Source organism: Pogona vitticeps, chromosome 1, assembly GCF_051106095.1.
Source record: "Pogona vitticeps strain Pit_001003342236 chromosome 1, PviZW2.1, whole genome shotgun sequence".
NCBI classification, from domain to species: domain Eukaryota; kingdom Metazoa; phylum Chordata; class Lepidosauria; order Squamata; family Agamidae; genus Pogona; species Pogona vitticeps.
The window spans coordinates 241314105-241336222 of NC_135783.1; the positions used below are offsets into that span (position 1 = coordinate 241314105).

Consider the following 22118-nt stretch of genomic DNA (forward strand, 5'->3'; position numbering starts at 1 on the left):
TCCTGTAAATCTAAAGTCTTTCCATGACTTCAGTTATTTCAAGGTCAGTGCTATTTCAAGGTCAGCTTGAGCTTACAGCTATCACATTGCACCAAGAGCTCACGCTCATGTGCATGACAAGGTTCATGTCCTTTTTCTCTTCTTCCTGTCAAGGGTATTTATCTCACTGGGGAAGTTGCTGTGCCTGAGGAAAGTATGAGCTTGTGTGCAGAGATTGTAATTGCTCACGGCAAAAAAAAAAAAAAAAAAAAAGCACTTGCTTTGCCTTGTGTTCCCTTTTCCCCCATCCTCACCCCACTGGGTAGAAAAATAAAAAGAAAGAACTGCATGTTCCAGAGGCTTATGCCTCTTCCCAAATGCCCACTGTGTCATATCATTAAATGTGTTTCTGTGCCCACTCTTCTCCTGCCCCTGTGCTCTTTTGTGGCCTCTCATTCCATTTCTGAGAGGACACAGAAAGCCTCAAATTGCATGAAGAGGTAAGAGGTTCAGATTTAAAGAGGGAACACCACTGAATGCCAATTTCTTTCCATATATGAAGTGTTTGTCTCCCTCCATCCCCAGCCAGGTAACCCAAATTTGGAGCAGGGTGTCTGGAATATTATAGAGAATATATAGAGAAGCTGAGAAGCATATTTACATGAAGAAGAGATGAGATGATGTACTAATAAATACATGATTTAATAGGCACCTTGTTGCCCTGCAGGAAATAAATGTGCAGGCAGACAAGGCAAATGCAGCTTAATGAGATTAATGCACAGAGCAGTCTGTGCCTACACACTGAGGCCAATGGCACATTTGGATGGCAACTCCAACCGCCCCACCCCCCACCCCAGTCTGCCCACAACTGGCTGACACCTAACAATTGAACATTCTTTCTTTTCATTTCCTTTCATGCATATGCAGGTGTTCTCCGAGTTCTCAGCAGTTTTTTTCTAAATCAGCATTGGAAACACTCTTGACCTTGCAATGATTTGACATTTTGAATCACGAAACAAAAAGAGCAACAGTAATACAAACTCATCTCAGATAGGATGCTGTCAAACAAACACAAAAGCCATTTGCACATGAGTTTTACCAAGGAGCTAGAACATGAATCTGTGGCAGAACATAAAATCCCCCAAAGTCTGTGTAACTGAAGTATATCAAGACAGCACTATCTTTCAAAGTGCCCCCCCCTTTGTAGAGGTATGAAAGGTTCAGTAAAAACAGTTTCAGAGACAAACTCTTCAAGGCCCCTTTTGCACACAAACATTGACAACTGCAGTATTATCTAAATCAAGTTGATAAGGGCCTATTTCCTGTTCTAAGGGAATAGAAACTTTCTTGTCCAGCCTTCTTTCAGCTGAAACTGACACATTACCACCACAGCCCCTTTCTAAGGATTCTCCCATTCCATGAGCTGTGATAATAGAGAGAACCTTTTTTTCCCCTCGGTTGTTTCAGTTCAATGCAAGGATACTTTTTTTTTTTTTTACAAAGATGGGGAACATGTGTCCTCTCACATGTTAATGCTTTTCACCAAGTTTACACTTCTCACCTCCTCAGGTGATAGATGGTTCCAGGAAAGCCTTTCACAGAGTTAATTCCTTTCTGAGCTTAGAATACGAGAGGGTGACTAAAATGGTTAAAGGTCTGGAAGCAGTGTCCTACAAGGAGCAGCTTAGGGAGTTGGGAATGTTTAGCCTTACAAAAAGAAGGTTGAGATGGGACATGATAGCTGTGAGGGTTCAGTGTTTGCCGGGGCAGCCGTAGTTAATAAAGTACCAGATTCATTCAGTGGTTCAACTTTATCTTCATTTATTAAAACATCAACAGGAACTTCTAATGGAACAGCCTCAATATTCTCTTGAGTTTGAAACTTAAAAGGAGTCCAAACATTACCAACAAACGGGTTTGTACCCTCCAGTGTCCACGGACCAGATAATATCTTCTCTAGCCCCGGTTCTCCCCCTTCTTCAGCCTCAAGCTCTAATAATGGAAGGGTTTCCTCATCCCTGCTCCAGCCCCAGATAGGAGAGCCCTCTCCTGGACTGGCCAGCCACGGTCCGCGTAGACCCCCATCTTCTGTAACTCGGCGAGATGCCATGCCCACTTTGCTTCTAACTCTCTCGCCACCGCTTCTCTCTCCTCTCTCAGGCGACGACGCCACTCCTTCACTTCTGTCTCTCCCCAGTACGACGGGCGGGGCTGTTGTCCTTGATGCCGTCTCCGTTCAGCTTCCTCGTGGGGGACCTTCACTTGCTCCCATTTCCCAGTCCATGGGTCTTGTACCCATATCATCTCCCAACCCTCCGGGATCTTTTCCCACATCTCTTTTATATCCCCTGCTCCCGCCTCAATTTCCCCCCTCCCCTTTCCCGCCAAATTCTTCCCGGTCTTCTCCGCAAGGTTTAACTCTTTCAGTGCCTGCGCCAGGTCACTGGTATCAACCCTCTGGTGTTTCTGTTCCCTTCCTCCAGTTATCTCCTCCAATTCCTGGGTATCCACCTGCTTGCTTTCTTGTCTCGGCGGGGAAGGTGGAGGGGAAGTCTGAGTCGCCTGAGCCCGCGATGGGAGCGACGGCACTCCCACATAAGCTTCCTGGCTTGGGGTCTTACAATAGTGTCACGTTCCCGGGGGTTACAACGGCCGAAGTCCGATAAACCAGTCCAGGGTCAGGAATACCAAGAATGCAAAGCCAATGTCCATAAACCAACTCACAGAATGCATTCCAAGGTCAGAGTCCAGAGTCCAATACACAGCGTAGTCCAGGGTCAGAGTCAGGAACACAGTTCAAGAAGCGTGGATGCAAGCCAGGGGTTTTGACTCGTTGCTTCCACAGAAATTCTGGCTGGCTAGGAGCTGTTTTATAGTAAAACAGCTCCTTGAGCTGCTGGAAACCTTTCCATCCTGTTAATACTCAGGACTAGTTGAACGGATATTTCTGTGGACAGCCTTTGAGCGATCCTCTGACCTTTTTGTCCTAAGTCTTTCCCGAAGCCTGACCCAAAGCTTGTCTGCTGGGGAAAGAGAATCTGGAGGCAGTTCAGGTGTTTCTGATCTCTCAGCATTCTCTTCAGCCTCAGTTAACCCTTCTGGTTCCAGGTCTTTGGCTGCACTCATGACAAATAGCCATGTTTAAATATTTGAAATTATGTCATGTTGAGGAGGGAACAGGTTTGTTTTCCAGGGCTCCAGAGACTAGGACACGGAGCAATGGTTTCGAACTACAGGAAAAAAGATTCCATCTGAAGATTAGGAAGAACTTCCTGATGGTCAGAGCTGTCTGGCAGTGGAATAGGCTGCCTCAAAGGGTGGTGGAGTCTCCTTCTTTGGAGGTTTTTAAACCAGAGGCTGGATGGCCATCTGTTGGGAGTACTTTGATGGATGTTCCCACATGGCAGGGGGTTGGACTGGATGGCCTCAGTGCGCTCTTCCAACTCTATGACTCTATGTGTAATGTCAAAGTGACTTCAATGACCTTAGACTTTTGTCTTACTTAAAATTTTCTGTTGTCTTCCATTCTGAAATTCAGAAGTAGTGAAAACAACTTATAGGTAAATATCCTCCAAATGTCATGTGTACATGCACGTATAGCATATGTTAGATATACGTATTAATTCTTAACTAATATTATAAGCAGGCATGGTAATGTCACTTCCCACTTTAGTGGGACAGGTAAAGATCTTATCTTTGTGATGCCTCAGGAAAAGCCTGTGTATTGGAAAAGAGCTGCTGCTGCTTCCCAGGCCCCTTGTTTTCTTGACACTGGTATAAAATTCAAGACTTAAAAAAAGATCAGATACAGTGGGGTCTCTACTTAAGAACGTCCCTACTTAAGAACAATTCCACTTAAGAACAGCTCCATTTGCTAAATTTTGCTTCTACTTGAGAACAAAAATCCAGATAAGAACAGGAAAAAAAAACTTTCCTGCTCTTTTTTTAACCTTAGGTCATCTTAGGTTAAAAAAAAGTTCTCCCCCTAGTGGTAGAGTACGTATTAACCAGCTTTGCATTAGTTCCTATAGGAACTAATGCTTCAATGTACGAACGCACCTCTACATAAAAAAAAAACAGCCAGAACGGATTAATTGGTTTTCAGTCCATTGCTTCAAAATTAGCTTCGTCAGAAGTGCTTTTAACACTGTTCCCTGACCTAAGGGAAAAAAAAGAAAAAAATCCCCCTCTAGTGGTAGAAGGCGGAATAGCAGCTTCCCATTAGTTTCTATGGACGGAAAAGAGCAGATACGGATTAAATGGTTTTCAATGCATTCCTATGGGAAATGCAGGTTCTACATAAGAACTTTTCCACTTGAGAACCACCTTCCAATATGGATTAAGTTCTTAAGTAGAGACCCCACTGTACTGGAAACTCGTCATTAGAAAAAAGAATTCCTTAAGTACTGGAAAGAGCTGACTACACAGCAGGAGCTTTTCATACCTCCCATTATTTTCAGACTATCTTGATTTGTTTTTGGATTGATCAGACTTTGCTTATGAGTATGGTTGCTCAGGCATATCTGTCTAAATCACATCTCCGGAACACAAGTAAGAAGGATCTTGTGAGGATTGTCTATTTATAATGCTCACTTCAGCTCTAACTCAGATATGTGTTGCTGCATGGGACTGTGCATTTCCAAAACAGGAATTTACAATGCAGTCCTGTGTATATCTATTGAGAAACAAGTCCATATTGTTTGGTCAAACATACAGTAGTCCTAAGTAAATTGTTACAGGTTTTGCAATATTCTTCAATGTACACACTGTGTCCTAAGGTGACCCACTGAGTTTAGGAAGAGATTGTAAGGTGACTCCAGTTCCTCCCTTGGAGTATTTTAAATCAGGGAGTTGCAATGAGCAACTTAGGCAAAGAAGAGGCAGTCTTAAGACTGTTGACCCTGTTAAAAGAAATCTTAATAGAACAAGTGAAGTCATTATCCCAGACTTGTTATGTTTCACAAAATGAGACAGGGATTGTCAAACTGATGCTTCAATCAAAATGTATTGGAAAGTTTTTTAAAAAGGAAAGCTTTCAAGTAGAATTATGTCAAAATGATGACAGAGTGGTATATGACTCTTGTAAAAAATCTGAAAAAAAATTGAACTCGACCCCCCCCCCTTTTTTTGCAGTGTAAATTGCAGGCATGGGGGTGGGTGGGAGGTAAAACTTTCTGTACTCTAAGCCTAGCACTCCCATATGATTTACATAGACATCTGCCAACAGTACCTGCAGAAAGGATGAACAAACTGCATTTAGGGTCAAAAAGTACACAGCTACATTCCTGCGTACTTTGGCCCTTGATGTTTGTGGGACACATGATGAGAAGGCATTGCTTTCAGAAGCTGCTACTGGAAACAAGGTAAACAAGATAACAGATTTTGGAAATGCAATGTAGCAGCAATTTGAAAAAATATTTCACAGCCAGTTAGCTCTTGATATGAAGCTAGTTTAGTTTAAACTTATTTCAAAGAAGAAGCAAGTAAGGACATAGAAATTAGAGTAGTGGGAACTTTTTTCCAAATTCTGGAAAACAAACCAGGCATCTAGAGGCACGTACATCAATTTATGGGACAGGACAAAACCAAAAACTAGCGTGCAGGGAGAGGGAATGAAGCCGAGAATTCGAAAACAGACTCTGGCTGCCTGAATCAGAAACAGAGGACTCCCTATTAAGACATTTTGTGGCAGGTCCCATTTATATTTTAATAAAGGGGACCTGCCATGCAGAATGAGATGGTATTAAAACTCTTACTTTATAGAAATGTTTGCGAAAGTAAAGCTGCTACATTTCTATTTAAAAATCCGAATACTTTTGAAGCATATGTTGCTGCTGCTGCTATTGCAGTGTCTCTTTCTTATGGCAAGCCTTTGCATTACCATACTTCCTGTGGAGAGTTCATTTCTGTGTCAGAGGCTCCCAAGTGGAAGCCTTTAATTAGCTCTGATACTGAGTTTTAAAAATTGAAGAAACCCCAACCAAAAAACAAACAAACAAAAAAACAAAAGCACCTCTAGAGGCAGAGCAATTGTATTTGTAAGGATTTCTTACCTCAGAAACATACAGAACTGATTTCCCAGAATATAGCTTTTGCAGTAGAGACGTGATTACTAGTAGGTTCCAGTACACTTTGAGAGAAATAGCCAAACTCTGGGATCATTTCCTGCAATAATACTACCCATCTGAGCTGAAATCTATTACCACGTACAGAGACTACAGCTCTCAGAAATCTTCGAGGTAGCATGACCAATAACCATATCGGCTGGAAGGTTCAGGTAGTGTCCCAAACAGTAGATTTTCTTACCTGAGTTGAATGTTTTGTTTTGATCTGTTTTTTTGCTGTTGCTATTTGCTTTGCTCTTTTCCTATTTGACAAGATCTTTTCCCAATTAACAGTGGAATGGCCTTTGAGCACCATTCATTATAAGGGAACAAGATTTCAAGCATGTGCTGAATTCTCCCATTGAAACGAATGTACAGTTTCCAGTTCTAAATTATTACTGATTAATCAATAAGTTGGTGGACTATTGTTTTGCTCGGCGGTGATATAACTTGAGGAAGGCAGTCTTGTGTTTGTTTGTTTCTTGCTTTCTATATGGCCAGTGTGATTATTGTGCATTTGTTCTAAATAACATTTTAAAGGGGTTTCCAGTGTTGATTTTGTAATTACTTTGTTTAACCAGAAACTCATTAAAAGGATCATTATTGAGGGGGTATATTTTTAGAACAAACTGTTCTTTCTCCAGTCTCAGTTGCAAATGTTATTGTTGCTGTTCATTGAATTGAAGATCTTTTAAAAGCTAGAGGGGGGGAGCCATCTATCATCCCAGACCTCTTTTTCTTTCAACTTTTTTTCTCTCTCTTTCTCTCTTGTGTTGTAGGTAACAGCTGTGCCAACCCAACAAAGGAGGGACCATGACTTCTGTTCTCTATGGTGCCCGTGAGTATCTTCTGGAACTGTAAGGGGAGTCATGGAGTGTTGACTCCTGGTCACTCGCTCGAAATACAGTGGTGCCTCGCTTAACGAGTGCCTCGCTCAACGATGAATTCGCATAACGATGGCCTTTGCTGGAAATTTTGCCGCCTCACCTAACGATGTTTCCTATGGGGGATTTTCGCATAACGATGTTTGGGACCTTGCTTCACTTAATGATAACAGTTTTAGGTCCCCTGTTTTGCTTAACGTTTTTTTTGACAGCCCTGTTTTCGCTATTTTAAAAATATTCTAAAATGTTTAAAAATGTTTAAAATGCTTGGAATTGTTAGTGCCCTAATAAAACCTTCGTTAAAGCAATTTGGCTTCGTTCTGAGTCTTTTTGAATTTTTGGTGATTTTTTTTCACCATTGAAATGTATTGAATAGGCTCCTATTGGAACGGATTAACTGGTTTTCAATGCATTCCTATGGGAAATGGTGTTTCGCTTAACAATGTTTTCACATAACGATGTTTTTAATGGAACCAATTAACATCGTTATGCGAGGCGCCACTGTACAATATTTTTCTCCTTAAGTTCTTCCACTCCTGCCCACTTGGAGGCATGACTAGTGTCTCTGCTTATCTGTCTGAAGGAGGAGATGTGAGCAGTCATGGAGTGGCTTCGGAACTATTCCTTTCCTTGGAAATATCTGATTTTCTAAGTTCTCATCCTTATGTTCCTTCAGAAATTGCAACCATTTTGTGGGTGCTCAACATGTGTGAATGTTTATTTTATTCGAAACATCTATATACTATTTTTAACCATATTTTAGTTTCAGGTCAATGTACATTGTAAAATGAATGAATGAATGAATGAATGAATGAATTGAAATAAATGAATTCAAAATGGAACAATAATAAATCAGCATTTAAACACTGAAACCATTCACGAAAACTGGGGGGCGGGGGGGGGGAAACCAGACTAAAATGTATAGGGTAATCAAATATCCTTATTGGAACCAAAAGATTACAATGTCAGACAGATCTCTTTATGGAGAGCATCCCATAAATGGAATATCTCAGATGGTAATGACGTATTTGCTCCATGTCCTGGAGCAAATGTCCCGATTCACAATGCCTGCCCTTCTTTCCCGGCTTAGGCCTTCAGCTGGATGAGAACATGGAACGGATGCAGGAGGGGACAATGATGCGCAAGGTGAAGTCCAAAAACTGGAAGAAACAACGGTACTTCATGTTAAAAGAGGACTGCATGACCATTTGGTACAAGTCCAAGATGTCTGGCAAGGCCAAGTCTGCATGTGAGTTCATCTCTGCGATCTGAATGTTGACAACAAAATTGGTTCCTAGCAAACAGCCATATAGTATAGTATAGTATAGGGATTTTTTCAGAAGTGTAGTGCATTTTCAGATTGCCCCAGTCTATGTGTATGAATTTGCTTAATGAAAGTCTGGCAATAGCGACCATGTGTAGGATTCAGTGTGCACAGTAAAGTGGAGATAGAGCAAAGACTACTTAGCTTGCTCTAAAGTGCTGGACTGCACAGTTTTGGAGCTGCAACACAGTCACAGTGGAGAAGATAAAGATTGCCTAAGCAACATTATCCATGCATCTGTGTGTTTCAGCCTATGTGCATGACATGTTCTGAGCCATGGGTTCTCTCTATCGGTTAGTTTAGAAGTCTAAGAAAACAGAGATACACAGTATGGGTGAATCCTAAGATGTTCTGAGCTTGCCTTTCCCATCTGATATAGAGATGGGCCTAGTCATCAGGAAGAGGGAGATGCTGACCTCAGGCAGCAGGTGTAAGATAAGAAAATTGGCAGCTAATTAATTTTGAAAAAAATATCTTGAAGGGATACATTTTACATCTTAGGGTGTGGTCAGATGGTGAAAAAAAAAATACTGGGTTTGTGTCCAGTTTAGAATGCTTGAAATCAATTTTAAAATATCCATTTACATGATGCACAGCTGAGTGAGCATTTGTTTTGGCCAAGAAGCATTTTGTTTAAGTCCTCCTTGCACTTGTGCTCTTGTTTGAGTATTGGATGCTTTCATTTACCGATGGTGTAATTAAAGGTGAAAAAGCAAAAGCAAATAGAGACAGAAAAGACAAAACACCATGGTACTTTAAAGGCTGTAAGATTTATTTCAGTGTGAGTTTTTATGGTTAGCATCCACTTCTTTAGACACAAGGAGTGCAAATACATGTCCTCTATATTTATACTTGTGCTATAGTGGTGCAAATCATGAGCAGATAGGGATACAGTAATAGACAAAGTAGGCTTCAGGGTTGAGACATTTTATGTCCTTTTGGAAGTACTTCTTACCCCGTTGCTCTGTCTTAGCTGATTCTGAGAATTCCACCATGGATTCATGCTGAAAAAAATGCCTTTATTTGTTTTATTATGCTACGCCAACAATGGCATTACTTGTCTTCTTCTGAAAACTTTTGTTCTTTGAGGCACAAGCCCAAGACAGACACTGTTTCTTCAGGAGGGCATGTATAGAGTGAATGGACAAGTAGAATTAGACAGGCTGATTAGATTTAATAGGTGAATATGGAGAGGTCATTGTGCTGCTGTTTCCTGTTTAGAGTCCAATTAAAAAGGGCTTAATTTTGTAACATAAGTGGAATCTTTTTCAAAATGGCTGATTATTTCTGGTTGTCCTCTCCTCTCAAGTCTCAGTGAGTGATGTGGAGACAGTTCGTGAGGGGCACCAGTCAGAGGTACTGCAGAGTCTAGCTGAGGAGTTCCCAGATGAGTGCTGTTTCACCGTTGTCTTCCATGGCCGCCGTAGCAACCTAGACTTAATTGCTGGCTCAGCTGAGGAAGCACAGTGTTGGATCCAAGGCCTGCGGCGCTTGGTGGAAATTGTCACGAACATGGACCAAAGGGAGAAGATAGATCAATATCCTTATCTCCAATTGTCCACTAATAATTTCATTGCTTACTCCCACAAAAAGGTGACACTGCTTTGGGTCCAGACTCCATCACACTAACATGTAGTGAAATATATGGGACTTCCATTAATCAGTGCAACAACCAGTGTGTTGCATTGATTAATGGAACTGATTTAAGTAGGATGAAGTCTGATTCTGCTTACCTGCACACACACACACACACACACACACACACACACACACACACACAAGTTTTGTTGATTAAGATGTAACTCTGCTCATGATCCTCTGAGTCTGTTTTCCTTAATCTGCATCTTGGGCTGCACATGGATCTGTGACTGGTTCCTGAAAGCTGATAAAGACAAGGATGGGCGCATGAACTTCAAGGAGGTGCAACACTTACTCAGGATGATGAATGTGGCTATGAATGAGGACCATGCCTTCCGACTCTTCCAGGTGAATTTCTGTGCCAGAATGGGAAAAAAAATATAGAATTGGATTACACCAAGGAGGTTACTGTGCTATGCTAACGTCTCACTCTGTTCAGAGCTACATTAGCACTCATAGTTCCTAAGCCTTACTGCAAATATGCCACATTATTATGCTCTCCCTGTGTAGAATGTGTATCCTTGAATTGTCTGGTCTGTTTTCCAGCTTCATGTCTCGTCCACATCAGAACACGCCTCCAATGGTGTCTCCCTGCTAATTTGAATGCCTTGTCTATTATACTCAGTGATAAAGACCAGACTTACCCATCTGGGTGCCTTCCAGATACTGGAATATATCCCCACCCATAAAGAGTGGGAGATGTAGTCCATCGTCTTGAAGTATACCTAGTGATGGATGGCTGATATAGATTAGCATCTGATCATCAAATCTACAGGTTAAAACTGCTCCAAAGTAACTGTGCTTCTACCGACTTGTCCACTGCACTGAATGATGATAGGAGAGAGTCTTTTCAAGAGATGCATTGCTTGGCTTCACTGTCACTCTCCCATCAACTGAATCCACAGAGCTTGTAAAAGCAGAACTCAAAAGATCTTGAAAATCCTGCACTTGTAGAGCAGTAATTATGGCTATGATGCAGCAAGAGACATTCCCTTGTCTTGTTTATTAGTTCACTTTCCTGATATGAGTCCTGGAAACAAAACATCTTCTAGTTTAGAATGTGTGTCATGCATGTCTTAACTGAGAACAGAATTCTTAAAAAAAGATTTAATGAAGCACAAGGCTATATGTCAACTCCATGTCAGAGGCAATGCGCCTCCCATTACTAGTGGCTAGTGGGCATGAACAGGAGCATCCTGTTTTGCGCGTGTCCTGCAGGTGAACTTCATTCCCTATAGAGAACTGGTTGGCCGTTATGAGAACAAAATGACCAATTAAACATTTCATCTGGTCCAGCATGGCTCTTGTTTTGGCTAATATGCAACACTGGTTGATGAAAAATATGGCGTAAAGCTTATTTCTCTCTTGGGAAAGGTCATGCTGGCCAATGTCATAAATAACATCTAGTGCACAGTCAGTGCTGTAGTAAAACCACCCATATGTCTCAAGGTGTGTGTTAGCGGCACCTGGATCACCAACCCCTTGTGGCATTGCTTTGATTGCCTCTGTTCTACTTGCTATGCACTGGTGAGACCCCTCCATTCCTTGCAGATGGCTGACAAATCTGAATCAGGGACGCTGGAGGGGGAGGAGTTTGTGCTGTTCTACAAAGCACTCACTCAGCGGGATGAAGTGCTTGAGATCTTCCAGCAGTACTCGGAAGACAGCAAGAAGCTGACGCTGCTGGAGTTTGTGGACTTCTTGCAGCAAGAGCAGATGGAGGTTGATGGCACTGATGAGCTTGCCATGGAGCTGATTGACAGATTTGAGCCATCTGAGACAGGTGGGTGAGGAGGAGGACTTGTGGATCCATAGGTGGCCAATCATCCAAAGTTAGAACAATCAACATGAAGTCATCGGAAGCTATCTTGTGCAAAGTCAGACGATTGGTCCAGCTAGCTTGGTACAGCTTATTCAGAGTAGTAGCCGCCTTCCAGCATTTCAGGCAGGAATTTTTTGAAACCCTACCTGGAGACTGCACCTGAGACCATCTACATGCAAGCCATTTATTTTTCCTCTGAGCTGTGCCCCCCTCTCAAGTCTTCAATGATCTTTATGTGTAATTCCAAGGCCTCCAAGAACAGGAGCTCCTGGACAGTGAGGCTAGGAGGAGATTTGCCTGACTTTTGTCCAAGCATGCCTCCATGAACCGTTTATCACTGCCTGTATCCATGTCATGGCACAGCTTGCCATAGGAACTACAAAGGTAGCCACTTTCCCTTGGGCCACCCAAGGCTTCTATTTCATCAGCTCTGTCCATTTCAGCATTTTAGTTCCATGGATGTGCCTTTGTGTTGCATAGGCCTACCCCTTGATGCAGTTGTTTTCTTGTCTTTGGCCCTTTCTCCCCACAGCCAAGGCTCGCCACGTCCTGAGCATTGATGGATTCCTCATGTACTTGTATTCACCTGATGGCTCCATCTTCAATCCTGAGCATAGGAAGGTCTTCCAGGACATGTCTCAACCCCTCTGCCATTACTTTATCTCCTCCTCTCATAACACATACCTGATGGAGGACCAGCTGCGAGGACAGAGCAGTGTTGAGGGATACATCAGGTATCGTAATAATAAAAAAGAGAGGGTAAAATAATTGCATCAATTTCACAAAGTTCCTTTCTTTTACAGCCCCTCATTCTGAAAATGTTCATGAATTGCACCTGGAAATGCTATAACTCATATTGGATAATGGTATAGCTAGGGCACCAGAAAACCATTAGGTTTGTAAATCACCCCAAAATTCGTAGCTTCAGGAAAGTTTGGGTTCTCCAGTTTGGACAAACCTGAACCGATCCAAAGCAATGAACTGGCAGTTTTCACAAATTTCCTGATTCCTTTTGGGCTTTGTGCCCATCTCTAAACTCAAGTAGTCTTAATTGCTCTTGGCATTGGTCCCCTACAACCTGCCATGATCAGTCATCATCATCATCATCATCATCATCATAATGATGTGCCATCAAGTCAATTCTGGGTTTCAGGGTTTTCCAGGTAGAGAATATTCAGAAGAGGTATACCATCCCCTTCTGGGAACATCCTGAGAATGTGTCGCTTGCCCAAGGCCACAGAGGCTGGCTCTACTCATAGGAGGCACAGTGGAGAATCAAAGTCCCAACCTCTGGCTCCACAGCCAGGTATCTAAACCACCAATCTATCCAGCCAACTAATGATCTGTCAAAAGGACACACAGTGGACCATGCTGGATGAAACAGGCATCTCCTGTAGAAATGAAATCCTACGTGTCAAGAACAGTGATATATTGAACCACAAGAGTGGGCGACTTGTGACCCAGAGTCTGGATATGGCCCTCAGAACTGTCCCTCTCCTTTTGGCCCTTTATGCCCTGCAAATAAAATCACCTAGTTGGGGGGAGTTACTTGCTGCTCTTGAAAGGCCTGGAATTTACTTTCTAAATAGGTTGCACACACGCACGCACGCATGCACACACCAATTTAGCACCAAAAATCTTAGAAGTGGGCTTTTAATTTTAGAGGTGGGAATTGGCTCCTGGACCCACCAAAGTTGCCTGCCTGTGTTTTAACAGCTGCTCGATGCTGAGAAATTCAATCAATGTGGTTTCTTTTGTTTTTCTTCTCCAGCATTTCAGGAAGAAAAAAAGTGCCAGTTGAATTTCTCACCATTATGCAGATATTAAAGGCACAAGAGCCCCTGTCAGGAAAGAAGTCGGCAATCCTACTCATGTTATGCACCCACCAAGAAAAAGGATCCCATGTTTTCGGGGTACCTAGACTGTTTGCTTCCTGCTCTTAAGTTTTTTAACAGATGATGATGATGATGATGATGATGATGATGATGATGATGATGATGATGATGATGATGATGATGATAATAATAATAATAATAATAATAATAATAATAATAATAATAATAATAATAATAATAATAATAATAATAATAATAATAATAATAATAATAATTTATTAAAGTCAGTGACCAGGAAGTGTGAATACGTGTAATATGGATAGTCTGATCTGAGTGTAGCATCTGTTTCTATACAGAGCTGAATTATGAAAAATGTTCTGTATGTTTGATGCAAAAGCCCACTGCGCAGAGCAGGAAGACTGATGAAAGAACCAATATTATCATTTCAGTTGTGAAGTTAAACTAAAACTGAAACTTAATGACTTTTTGTAAAAGCTCTGTTATTCTTTTACCCTTGGCCTTTCTTCTTCATATGCTTATCACTTAATGGACAAAATCCTGTTGGGCTCTGCCTGCACAATGGGAATGATTTCATTGGCAGTAGCAGATTGCCAGTGATTAAAGGCTTCCTTTTGCAATTGCAGGGTGCACACAATTTCCTCACCTTGAGTGCTAGCTGTGCATATCCTAAAATCTCAAATGAAAGCCTTTAATCACTGGCAATTGTTGATGGCATCATTCCTGTTGCACAGGTGGAACTGCACAACAGGATTTCAGCCAATGTCTAAAACCAAACTGAAAAAAAAAAGAATTGGAAAAGCCTTAAACAGCAGAGGAATGCCTGAGGCAATCAGTGCTTGTATCAAGGGCACATAGATGAGGTATGACAAGAGCCTTCATATCTCAAAGACAGAGCTCAGAATATTACTAAACTTGCGCTATTCAACACTTCTTAGCAACTAAGTTCTTGTCATTTTGTTGTTTGATCGTATAAAGAATTTGTTAAATTGTGTGCATTATCAATACATTTCATTGTTATTACCAACATGCCAGAAAAATGCAGCAAAAGACTCTAAAGTTCCCTCTGGTGGTCAATTCTGATATATTTGTGATAATATTTGAAATATTTGTGAGAATTCTCTTAAAAAGCAAACCGAAAAAGCATGTTCCTTGTTATCCAGGACTGATGGCAGAATGGCATAAATTCTGAAAAATTCCAGTTAAAAATGCCTCTAAAATTATCTTAAAATGTCCTTTGACATTAATTTGGTGTCACTTGTTACATGTAGAAAACAATGTTGCAACTACTTAGGTGTTCCTCATTTATATCTAGATAACTTGGGTATTAACTGACTGGATGGCTCAGTGAGGTAGATATCTGGCTATGGAGTCAAAGTTGGGAGTTAAATTCGAAACTGACCAGCCTATGTCACCTTGTGCAAGTTGCCTAGTCTGAGGGAACTCCCAGGAGAAAAAAAAACAGTTTTGAATGCTCTGTACCTAGAAAATCCTGAAAAAGGTTGCCAGAAGTAAAAATTGACTTGACCGCATGTAATTTTTATTAACTTAGGTATTACTCATTGGCCAACATCCTCTTGCAAATGGTGTAAATTGCTATACAAATGATATAAATTGCCATTTGAAATCACCATAGGCATTATCAGTTGCACACTGAATCACACAAATTAGAGGGAAAGATGTAATATCTATGCTGGCTTCTTAACTTAAGGGAATTTGCCTCCAAAAGTGTGTGTACTATGCCAGTGTAACTATGCAAGAGCCGCCTAGAGTGGTCACAATGACCAGATAGGCGGGGTATAAACAAACAAACAAACAAACAAACAAGAGGATTTGGGCCATTGTATCTAAAAAGTAACATAGCAGATAGGTGTTATATTTCCTATTTACCTGAACAGAAACTTGTTCTGAGCAAGTACATTGCTGTAATACATTACAGCTAGCCAAGTACTGTGCCAACTAGTTGTACCACACTACAGTACTTCACTACTTGGTGGTACCACTAGTTACTGCCAAGTACTGCTGAAAGGGCTTAGCTGGTGTGCAGATGAGATAAATGTTGCTTTCTCATGTTGCAGCCCAGTAACAAAAGAGTCTGCCTGTGCACCAGCGGGGCAAGAAGGGCTCACTGACTACAGTACTGTACCTTTTTTGTTTTCTTCTACAGGGCTTTAAAGAGAGGCTGCCGGTGCCTAGAGGTGGATTGCTGGGATGGATCAAACGGGGAGCCCATTGTCTACCACGGCCACACCTTCACCTCTAAGATCCCCTTCAGGGAAGTTGTGACAACCCTTGAGAAATATGCATTCCGGGTAGGTGGCACATTTTTGTAGGAAGAAAAGGTGGTTTCCCTCTGCCAGAGCTGAAGGGGTTACTAGGATGTAGTTACTGTGGATGGATGTGGAAGACACTATGGAGAGACAAGAGGAGAGGGAATAGAACTGGCTCTACCCTTACAAGGCAATTGTTTCCTATGGCAGATGCTGTGAGTGGATGTGCAGCAATGGTAGCTTCTGGACTGTTTTCATAAATTTTCCAACTGTCTCTCTCTCATAGAGAATAGAGTTGTGCGTAGCTGGCCTCCTAAACCAGCTGAGTGCCTCAGATAGGAGGGAGAATGCTTCCTCATGGTCCCTCTTGAAGTACAGCCAGTCCAGTCAACTTCCACATGTACAATGCTGTGCCTTTTCCAAAGGGGTGGGTAGATGAAAAGATGAGCCTCAACCGTTGTTGTAATTTAACGAGGCATTGGAGTGTTGCCCTAGTTGATTTGAATGTCATGTAGCTTTCTGAAACTGAACTTAGAATAAGGCCTCCTTTTCTACTGGCTGTGATTCCATGGTTTTCGCACATCAAAATAGTCACTTCATTGCTCTCCAACCACCACATCCTCAAATCAAATTATTCTGAGATAAAAAGCCAGTTTGCTATACCCTCACATCATGATCCTGCTCCCAGCTTTTTTCAGTTGCCAAACTCCCAACTTTGTGTCCCTAAGCTCCAGATTCAACCTCCCAAACTCTTAAACCATAATGGCCTCATTTGGTCTCACAGGCTTCCGATTACCCTGTTATCCTGTCTATTGAAAACCACTGCAGCATAGAGCAGCAGGATATAATGGTGCAACAGCTGAAAGGAATTCTGGGAGAGCAGCTCCTCACCACCACTATTGATGGGCGGGTCCCTGTGCAGCTGCCTTCACCCGAGGTAAGGGTGTTGTGTGAGGCTTTATTTTTTTAAAGGGCCATCACAGAGTTTTAATTGCACGGATGGAGCTAACAGACTTAGCTCTTCTAATTTTCTAATTACTGAGGACACTTAAATTGTCTTAAAGATGAGGTGAAAGATTGAGGGGAAATCCATTGGAACATTGTTTCAGATGGGAGGGTTATGAAACTGGCATGGCTATGTGGGAAAAAGTGGGGTTTTAACAGGCAGATCGATCGAGTGTGATATCCTGGCTCAGCAGAAATTCCTGTAGGTAGAGACAACCCCTTTCCATGAACATAAATGTCATGTCGTGGCTGCTGTGTGCTTACATAGGAACTGAAGGGCAAGATCATTCTGAAGGGGAAGAGGATTGGCTATCTGGAGGATTCTCTGAATGGGCAACCAGATGAGGTGCCTGAGCAGGAAGATATGGAGGAGGAGGAGGAAGAAGAGGGGCCTGAGGCAGAGGAAGAAGCCCTCCGCAATGAAGACAAGAGGAAAGAGAAGGTACGGTTGAGCATCCTGGGTAGGCAAATCCTTACAGGTTTCATGTCAACTCCAAATTAGTGATTGATGACAAACATCGACCTGTATGGTATATACAGGTGGAGGTTTGTTATATCCATAGATTCTACAAGTTATACAGATTCTACAAAGAAGCCCACACTGTGAAGAGAAAGTACACACGAGACACTCAGTTCATGATTGAAAGATGACAGCATACTGTATTAGTCCTCCAGCAATATAGTTACTCAGAGCTCTGGGCTTGAGCAATGAGACTTGCAAATGAACCCCTTTCTTCCTGATAATGATTAACCACAAAAGAAAGCAAGTTTGTTTGCAAAAATACACAGGAGAGAAAAATCTCATGGTAGGACCACCGATGTCTTTTGTCCCTTGACTGAGCTCTGGTTCCAAATGTGGAGAGGAGTGTCTCACATAGTTTGACTTTTAGTTTAGTCTTTAAATAATGGGACGTCAGCAGCAAGGGAAGCTCTTCCTAGCAAGAGAAGGTTGGAAGCTGCTTTTCATACTTGAGTAAGATCACGAGTTCATCTATTTGTGGCCTTCCCCCCAGTCTGCCATGCTCCAGATATGTACGACAACTCTCATCATCACTGATGACTGGCTATGCTGAGAAATGTACTCCATCACATCCTGAGGGTACCACATTGACAAAGGCTGTTCTGGGCTCTGACTGGCAGCAGCTCTGCTGAGTCTCAAGCTTTGGAAACACCAGGAACTGGCTCTGAAATCTTTTGCATGTGAAGGATGCCAGGTACCACTGAGCTATGGCTCTTCCTTCTAGCCTCTAACTTGGAGCATTTATAAGAAATGCTGGTTCTGCTGATTTAACCTCTAAGGAAAACCACTCTACACCACTACCCGGGTGAAAGCCAGAAATTTGGTAGACAAAGCTGTCAACATTTATTTATTTATTATTTATTTAAAAATATTTATATGCTGCTTTTCTCCTAAAGGATTCAAGGCAGTATTAAAAGAAACAAAGTTGAAAGCCAAATAATAATTTGATACAATATTTTTAAAAAATATCATATTAAAACTTCTAATAAGAACATTATTAGAAACACAAGTAAAACACAGAATAAAATGCTCTCTTAAAAAAAAAATCCCCTTCGTCATTTGAAGGAAAGCCTGCCTGAAGAGGAAAGTCTTCATCTCCTTGCAGAAGGACAACAAAGGTGGAGCCAGTTTGATCTCCCATGGAAGGGGGTTTCAGAGTCTGGGAGCAGCCAGGGGGTGGAGGGCTCTCCTGTGTCCCTACCAAGCGTGCTTGTGGGAGCAAGAGAAAGGCCTCTCCTGATGATCTCAATCTCCAGGTAGACTCATAAAGGGAGATACAGTCTTGATTGCAGTCTGTTTTAAAACACTGGAGTTTCTTCCTGCCTGGGGAAAAGTCTCATTGCTGAATTTCCATGGGTCCTGCAGTGGTTAAAGGCAGTAGAAGTGTGAAAGGGGGGCGGAAATCACAACTTTATTTTGGTTGTTTTTGCTGGCGATATTGGTGCTGTTTGAATTGCTTGGTGTGCACATCCACGCATAGGCATAATTTGCAGAGCTGTCATCCAACTTCTTTGCAGAAAGCGAAACAGTCCCTCTCCAAGGAGCTTTCAGACTGTATTGTCTACTGCAAGAGTGTGCCCTTCTGCAGCTTCCAGCATTCCCGTAGCCATTACAAGCCTTATGAGATGTCTTCCTTCACTGAATCCAAGGCCCGCAAGCTCATCCGGGAAGCTGGTGAGAAACAGGGATAGGGGTGTCTGGGAGAGAAGCCAGTTTGGCCAAGCTTTGAGCGGGGAGATGGGACCTTCACCTCCTCAAGTATTGATGCTTGCTCCTCCGGCTCCCCCAAATGAATGATAAGCTTTAATTGCCATCAGACAAGAAAGCATGGCTGTTTACAGAGCACTGTGGAAGCAATCAGAGTCTTGTAAACAGGTGTCAAGTCCACCAACTCTGCATCAGCGTCTTGAATACAACTTCTGCAGCCCTTGCTCCAGGCCACACCCACACACGCACAAGTGTTGTCCTCACAACAACAACAAAATTCAAACTAAGAATTCTTAGTTTTTTCCTCACCTTCCAGTTCAAAAGGTAAGCTTTTTCTCTGTACCACCCCTTTCGGCTAAAAGTTGACATCTTTCCCAAGCTATGTTAAAGTACTGCACTTCAAAAACTGGAGAAGGATTTCCCAATTATCCAGAACAGTTACATACTTTTGTAAAACTCTTAATTCTCATCAGGAGACATTAAAATGGAAAAATGTAGTGAAGATAAATCCATTCACAATAATAAAGGTGTCAAACTTGCAACAGTATGTTGTTCACCCTCCCAAATCTGTTATTCATACATGTCTTAGTTTTCAGGATGGATTGGGGAAGGAGATAGGGCCCAAATCCTATTGGTGTTCATGTCCACTTTGGGTAATTTGAAACAGCACATTGGAGCCAACTGACAAAGTGCTGGTGGCTGTTTTGCTCACAGGCCTGGTCAAATGGCTGACAAGTTCCATATATGCTGCCTGGCACCTCATCTATTAGCCACAATTAGCTTTAGCAAATTACACAAACCTTGCATGAATACCAGCAGGATTCTGGCTGTTACTAAAATTAGTTCTACCATATTATGGTGGCTCTGCACCTTGCAAGGCCATGTTTTAAAAGAGGAATCCTAAGTCCTCCTTCTCTTTCACATCAGCTGCTTTGAGTGGATTAGACTTTTCTTCCACTTACCTTTCCAAGTTCCCTGTCTCTTCCAAGGAAGACTGGTTCTGTCTTCTTCAGGCTTTCCTGGAGCCTGACACATCCATCCATCCAAATTTCTTCTCTGCATACATCTCTGCTCGGAAAACAATTGTTTTGATTTAAAGGCCTTCCTTCCCATATGCTTTTCTAGTCCTGTGGGAATAATTGAAAGCACAGAGATGAAGATGAGGTAGAAAAGTAACAAACTTTATCTAAGATTCTTAGGAAAGGGTAAACAGGACATTTCTAGTGAAATAACAAACTAATAAAACTACATAACAAAACATATCAAAATAGTAAAAACAAATAGGGTGATGGCAGCTCAGGCAATACACACAGTCTCTGCCTTGCTTTGTCTGTCTGCATCAGTGTGGGAAGTTCTCTATAGTCAGGCAAAAGCAATTAACCCCTTTTGTAGAGTCTTACCAGGAAGAGAGAGAAAAAATCATTGGCTGTAAAGTACGTCACACTTCCAAGTGAGGTCCACTTAAGACAATCATATTGACCCCATAATGGCTGGAATGTAGATCTTGCCATATCCCAACACCCCTTCTCAAGATCTAACATGGAAAACATGTAGATTACACAATCAATAACATCATTGAAGTGAGAACTCTTAAAGGTACTGTTCCAATTCCAAGCACATTTAATCGTTGCTCATTTGGTTATTGTGGGTTTTTCGGGCTCCTTTGCTCATTTGCTTGAAATACCGGTAGCTTTGGTCTGTTCTCTGTATCAAGTTCGCAGAAGCTTTTTTCTAAATTGACCAATATGGATGAAGCTGCAGTTATCAAGAAGAAAATGTATTTGATCATTCACACCTTGATAATCAGATATTTGGAACATTTGGTTATTGTTTTGACCATTTGTGCCATCACTAGACCTTTGCTTGTATCTTATATTTGGTCTGCCATGTGGTGGTTTGACATTTCCATTACTGCTAAAATGTCCCCAACCACTAGGGACCACTCTTTAAATTAAAACGCTTGCCTTTCTAGGCCTTTGAATTTCTGCACCTTTAAATCTACAATATTTGGTGCTCTGCCCAACCTTTGAACATGTATAATGAACATCTCCTTTCTTTAGGATCAAGTCTCATTCTCAATATAGATGTTTCTTCAGGTATGTTATCCATTGTCCATTTAAATCTGGAATTTCTCAAATAGGCAATTCTATGGTCCATGTCCACTTTTGCAATGCACTCAAGCGTAGCTTTCTGATTTGCAAAAGATTGTGGCAAGCTGAATAATATACAGGTGTAAAATTTGGAATCAGAAATCTCTGCTCCTGCAGATTGAAGCTCTGAAACAAGTTTTAACATTTCATCCAAATGCACATCAATGCTAGTTCCTTCTTTCATTTCCATGTTATATAATCTCTTCCAAAAATATCACATTCTTATTTGATCTGGTAAAATATTTTCTTCTTAGAGCATTATGTAGTCCTTTAGCTCTTTTATACTTAGTTACTAATGGAGTCTCGTGGTCTTCAGTACAAGAATATAACATCATTAAAGCTTTTTCTTCTTTCATTTTATAGTCATTCTGTGCTGGCTGACCTTCAGGCATATTTTGGTCTATAGCATCTCAAGAGTCCTGTACTTGAAGAGATACTCTTAATCTTGCATCCCACATCTGAAAATTGTTCTGGTTCAGCTTTGGAATTGCAAATATGCCACCATTGCTACTTAAACCCAGTTGAAAACATTGAGTGGATATAGTAGCTTCTGGAGTAGTCGCTGGAGTTGTAGACATCTTAATATTATGAAATGCTGTCTTCTAATATAGGAAAATTATATTCCTCTCTTCTCTGCTTCACTTTCAATTCACTTGAATACTGTTTGGTTTATCACTTTAAATGGCTTCTGTGGCTTCTCAATACAAAAGAAAATCTCTAGCCATCTCAAAAATCAACCCCTTTAGTTATTTGCTGGTAAGCAGAAGCAAATACAGCAAAGTCCTCAATTTAGAATGAAAGGAATGTTTGCCAAAAAGCCCCGTTTCACCCTCTGAACGTCAATAGGGAGAGCCAAAAAATT

General features: G+C 41.6%; 1 protein-coding gene and 1 long non-coding RNA gene across 5 annotated transcripts in view; one reads left to right on the top strand and one right to left on the bottom strand.

The window, feature by feature from the left end:
- The window catches only part of PLCD4 (phospholipase C delta 4), a 52658-nt gene that overhangs the window by 19718 nt on the left and 10822 nt on the right, over positions 1 to 22118 (top strand). For 2 of the 4 annotated variants that reach the window (XM_020792148.3, XM_072985302.2), the window contains exons 2-11: positions 6863 to 6921; positions 8058 to 8216; positions 9601 to 9829; positions 10148 to 10277; positions 11481 to 11712; positions 12284 to 12485; positions 15772 to 15916; positions 16659 to 16811; positions 17148 to 17321; positions 18917 to 19073. In XM_020792148.3, the coding sequence (XP_020647807.3) occupies positions 6897 to 6921; positions 8058 to 8216; positions 9601 to 9829; positions 10148 to 10277; positions 11481 to 11712; positions 12284 to 12485; positions 15772 to 15916; positions 16659 to 16811; positions 17148 to 17321; positions 18917 to 19073 (1606 nt within the window). In that variant the 5' untranslated portion in view covers positions 6863 to 6896. Of the gene's footprint in view, positions 1 to 5271; positions 5343 to 6862; positions 6922 to 8057; positions 8217 to 9600; positions 9830 to 10147; positions 10278 to 11480; positions 11713 to 12283; positions 12486 to 15771; positions 15917 to 16658; positions 16812 to 17147; positions 17322 to 18916; positions 19074 to 22118 lie in introns of those variants that run through there. The other 2 variants (XM_078382890.1, XM_078382892.1) reach the window with 2 other exon arrangements.
- LOC144585752 (uncharacterized) lies at positions 18234 to 20233 on the bottom strand. Its single transcript, XR_013540284.1, has 2 exons — positions 20069 to 20233; positions 18234 to 19070 (listed from the first exon to the last, which is right to left on the bottom strand). It is a non-coding gene; the product is annotated as an uncharacterized LOC144585752 (long non-coding RNA).